General features: G+C 37.6%; 1 protein-coding gene across 7 annotated transcripts in view; it reads right to left on the minus strand.

Annotated features, from left to right (window-relative positions):
• Positions 1-2,888: 2,888 nt before the first annotated feature.
• Positions 2,889-4,972, minus strand: part of RASGRP3 (RAS guanyl releasing protein 3 (calcium and DAG-regulated)) — a 76,704-nt gene continuing 74,620 nt past the window's right edge. For all 7 annotated transcript variants that reach the window (XM_005867340.2, XM_005867338.2, XM_014540632.1 and 4 more), the window contains one exon: positions 2,889-4,671. In XM_005867340.2, coding sequence (XP_005867402.1) covers positions 4,663-4,671 — 9 coding nt within the window. In that variant the 3' untranslated portion in view covers positions 2,889-4,662. The remainder of the gene's footprint in view (positions 4,672-4,972) is intronic.

Raw genomic sequence — 4,972 nt, forward strand, 5'->3', positions numbered from 1 at the left:
GAACCCTTCAGTCTGCAGGCCGACGCTCTATCCACTGAGCCAAAGCGGCTAGGCCATAGGTCATTATTTAAGTGTGACTGCATTTCTCTGCAGTCATTCCCTTCCTTGGGAATTGGCTACAAGGAAGCATTTGTCACCCTTGTTCACCTTTCCTTAATTTGTTCCTCTGTGACACAGACTCTAAGAGGGTCCATACCATTTAGCCCAACTTTTTTTAAAACTACAAACCTTCAGAAAAGTTTAAAAAATAGTACAATGCATATACATGTGCCTAGATTCAACAATTGTTACCATCTTGCCACATTTGCTGTATCTCTTTATGCAAAAACTTTTTTTTCGACTTAACAATTTGAAAGCAAATTTCAGATATTGATTCTTTATCCCTAACTACATCAACAGGCATCTTCTAAATATAAAGACATTCTCCTGAAATCCCTAAAATCACTATCAACTGAAGTGAATGAGCATTCACTCAATACATCGTTTAATATAAGGTCCATATTCCCCGGTTGCTTCCTGAAAACATCTGCTTTATTTATTTTTGGATCCAGAGTCCAATCAAGGTTTACAACATTGCATTTGGTGGGTTGTGTTTCATTTGCTTCATGTGTTTTATCTGATCCAAAACTGTTCTCCCCCTCCTTTTTCTGTTTTTTATGACAATTTATTTTTGAAGGACTTAGGCCAGCTGCCGTGGTCATGCTTTCCTTATGCTAGTATATATAAACTGCAAGTCACTGAATGTGAATGCCAACGTGCTCGCCATTAACATTTTAAAAAGAAAATTAAGTAAATATTTTGGTTTGAGGTCCAAGTACTCTCTAGACTTCAGCAGGCAGGTTTTGGATGCAGCTGGAGAAAGGTATTTCCTGAGGAGTGTTAAATTCCAAGTAGCTTCCTATCATCACCACTTCGAATGAATGGTTGGAAAGTAAATGATGTACTTTGTATTTTATTTTATTAAATACATTTTTATTGATTTCAGAGAGGAAGGGAGAGGGAGAGAGAGAGAGAAACATCAATATGAGAGGATCATTGATTGGCTGCCTGTACGCCCACACTGGGGATCAAGCCCACAGCCTCAGCATGTGCCCTGACCAGGAATCAAACTGTGACTTCCTGGTTCACAGGTCTATGGTCAACCACTGAACCATGCCCACCGGGCATACTTTTTATTTTAAAAGTTAGTTTTTGTTTCCTTCTTGTCTCCCTGTAGTTCTTTTGAGAGCTAGCCTCTTAACCAGGTTTATATTTTGCCCTATTTTTCCCTAAACTCATTTACATTTTACCCATTTGGTTTCTTTATCTTGCCTACTTATTTTCAAACAGAGCAAGAATAACTGATCTTAGAAAATGAACAAAAACTCTACACACTCACAGTGCCAGTAATAAGAAAAACTTTGAATCTTTTTCATTTATACTTCTTTGCTTGGATAAGCAAAGAAGTATAAATGACATAAAAGTTAGTTGTTTTTTTAATATATATTTTATTGATTTCAGAGAGGGAGAGGAAGAGACAGAAGCATCAATGATGAGAGAGAATCATTGATTGGCTGCCTTCTGCCCCCCACCATGCCCGTCAAGTGCCCTGGCCATGGAATCAAATCATGACTTCCTGGTTTATAGGTTGAAGCTCAACCACTAAGCCATGTCGGTCTGGTGACACAAAATTTAGTTAAATGATGTATTTAGAGCCTCCAAAGTACACAGCCTGTATCACATAGAGTCCGAGATCTTGAAGACAATTTTAGAGAACCCTGCTTAATTGAAAAATAGTATTTGCTAATTTAAAAGGTCTTTACAGTGTATTTTTACAAATATTATTTGACTTGATCTTTATAACAACTCTATGAGGTAGTTGAGGAAGGGTGGTGAAAACTCTCTTTTTCAAATAATGAAAGTGAGGCTCAAATAGGATCTCATGACTCTAAGGGAGAAAGATGGGATTTAAAGCTGGTTGTGGATTGCATACCAAAGGTATATTGTAATCTCATTTGACTGAAATTACCTCCTCAGTCGTTTAAAGCAGCAGCCGCCAACTTTTCAGACCTCACAGACCACTAGTGGTCCACGGACCACCGGTTGGCGACCGCTGGTTTAGAGTCTTATATATTTTGGCAAAATCAATGTGTTTATCTTAGGAATATTACGCTCCTACCATTAATAACAGTTCTCTGCTGTAGGAGTCCTGCATTATTAAATACCAAACCCCTCTGACTTTTGGAGAGACTCTGTTACCATAGAAATCTGGGGACATTATTGCTCTAAAAAGCAGCCACTCAACCTAAATGGTTCAAATACCATTAGGGCCATCCTCTGGTTTAGGCAGATATAAAAATGCCTCAACCCAATTTGTATGTCCTTCAATGAAGACTCAGTTGTATCATCTAGCATATCCTCTCCTGGTACCTAATAATATTCGCTGTTTAAGAGTTTTGTTTTTTCTTTCCACCTAAAAGGTGACCATGATCACCAAAACCACAAAAGAAAGGTCTGAAGGAATATCCTTCTGCTCCACCATGGGTTTGCCTATTTTGTTTATTTTGCTGATTATGAGACATTGATAGATTGGAAACATCACAATTGCCATTGGTTGTGAGTAAATGATATAATCATAATTATTAAGTTGCTCATTATGGACTCAAATTTCTACAAATAGTATAGTGTATGTACATATTTATATACATACACACATAGTTTATACATATGTACACACATATGTTTGTTTTATTTTATTTTGTTTGTGTTTGTTTTTTACTCAAAAGTAGCCCATACTGAGTGGCAAGAATATAATTGCTCTGAAAAGAAAAAGAAGAGTCTAACATTTAGTAACAAGTTTCTTCCTGAATTTTCTTAAATTAAAAAAAACAACAATAACACAAGAAAGGTTGCTTGTACTTAAACTGCCATTTTCTGTTTTTAATTTTGTTAGCATGTATTTCATTGCATTTATGAATAAGAATAGATAGCATATATACATAAAACCAACACTTGGGGGTAGCTGTTTACCTTCTGAGGTGTTTCCATAGGGTGAATTCTCTTATTACTTGGCTTAGTCACGGCTCCTTCAACTAATCACTTCGTTTAATTTTCAATATCTGCAAATCCATCTCCGAATTGCACAATTATGCCAGTTCTAGCAAATTGGAAACTGTATTTTAAGCAACCACCTTGCCTTAATGCCCATAGGCTCTCAGCTTCTGAGGGTAGAGACCAAGAATTGCTGGTCTCTGTGCATCTAGCATAGGAAATGCCTAGAGCAGGTGCTCAACAAATGTTTGCTGAGCAGAACTGTCCTCAATGACCTGATGGGAAAAGAGAAGAAAGGCAATTTTTTACTGAAGTGACTGCCCCAAATAGAAATGAATTCAACCTTACATGGACTATATATACACTTAAACTCCCACACGTAGACCAGTGAACCTCTGTAGGTACAGTTTCTAACTGATCACTTGGTAGCAGGTCATTGCCCTCATCCCCAGGCTCAATCCCATCTCTACTTTTGAACATCTTAAACCAAGTGCTTTCTCCTCTCGTCATGTAACAAACAGGCCCACGTAGAGTTATTTTGGGTCAAAGATATATAAAAAGATAGATAAAATGTTGACACTAAAATTGTAAATGAAATGTTGTTCATCAAAGCTGGATTGTGATTTGCTTCCTATGACGCTCTTTAATTATGGATGGTAATTTCTTAGGCCTCTTTTACGACCCAGAATTCTCTCTTTTAACAAATGAAATGCTTAGAACTACTTTGAGTTTTTAAAAATTGATGGTTGTTCTATATTTCACTGAGTGGTTTGTGTTTCTTCTAAATGTTATCCCCAAAGATGTGAACTGATTTTTTTTGTGGTTCACATTTCTTAATAGCAGTTTTAATAGAAGTCTTAATAAAGATGACTAACCCTAGTCAGGTAGGACAAGAAGAGTTAATTTTTAAATTACAATATTCGTAATTTATGGCAATTGTAAATATTAGGAAAGTTTTTTTTTTGTTAGAGTTTTCATGGCTGTGTCGGAGCTTCCTAGTGATGCAGAATTGGTAAGACTTATGTGATATATAAATGTGTGACTTATTACACATCCTAATAGCAACCATGTGATTAAAAAAAAACAATGTAAACAGCTTCTCCTTGCATCAGATGGTCATTTAGAAGAATCACTGCCTTCCAGGATCTGAATAGCATCCTGTCCCTCAAGAAAATGTTAAGTCCTGGTCCCATCCAAAAGGCACACAAAAAAACCCTCAAGATCCACTTCTCATTAAACCCCCCTCCCCCCCAAAAAAGTTTATAAAAATACTGAAATAATATTCTCACAAAAAAGCAAAGTCTGAGTTAGAGAGTAAGTATCAAGTACATGCACAAAAGCTTTCATTTCACCCGTATATGAATGGCTCTAGAGAAAGATACATGAGAAAACCACCAACTACATAACACAGTCTTTGCGGCACCTAACCAGGGGCGGGGGGAGGAAATAAATAGTTCATAGGGCAAATCCTCTGTCCCACAGTCCAATCAGGGAGATCCACGGTGTCACTAGGCAGTAAACGTCCACGTATCTTTTCAGGTAAGTTCCTGAGAGTTGGACTGTTCTTCCGCATTTCTCATCTTGCTCCTTCCAAATGCCAGCGTGATTGCCTCCGGGGTCTTCAGCCTGAAGTCAGCCATCCTGCAATACAAATCAGAACCTGTTGCATGGCTGTGTCTCATTCTCTAGGAACACAAAATAAGAGTGTTCCTAGAATGCTGTTTATTTGAAGGACCATCTCAAGTGATCAGAATCTGAACTCTCAAAATTTAGACAGAATTAAAAGATCATGTATCCACCCAGCACATGAAATCTTAAAGGCGTCCATACAGAGGCTCCCATCCAATAAGGATGCTTGCCAAGAAGGACACTTCTCCCTAAAGGGTACTCTACATCGGTCCCTGAAATACCCCTTGCGGAGGTTTCCCTGTTATTATATTAT

Source organism: Myotis brandtii, unplaced genomic scaffold (genome assembly GCF_000412655.1).
Source record: "Myotis brandtii unplaced genomic scaffold, ASM41265v1 scaffold25, whole genome shotgun sequence".
Classification (NCBI taxonomy): Eukaryota; Metazoa; Chordata; class Mammalia; order Chiroptera; family Vespertilionidae; genus Myotis; species Myotis brandtii.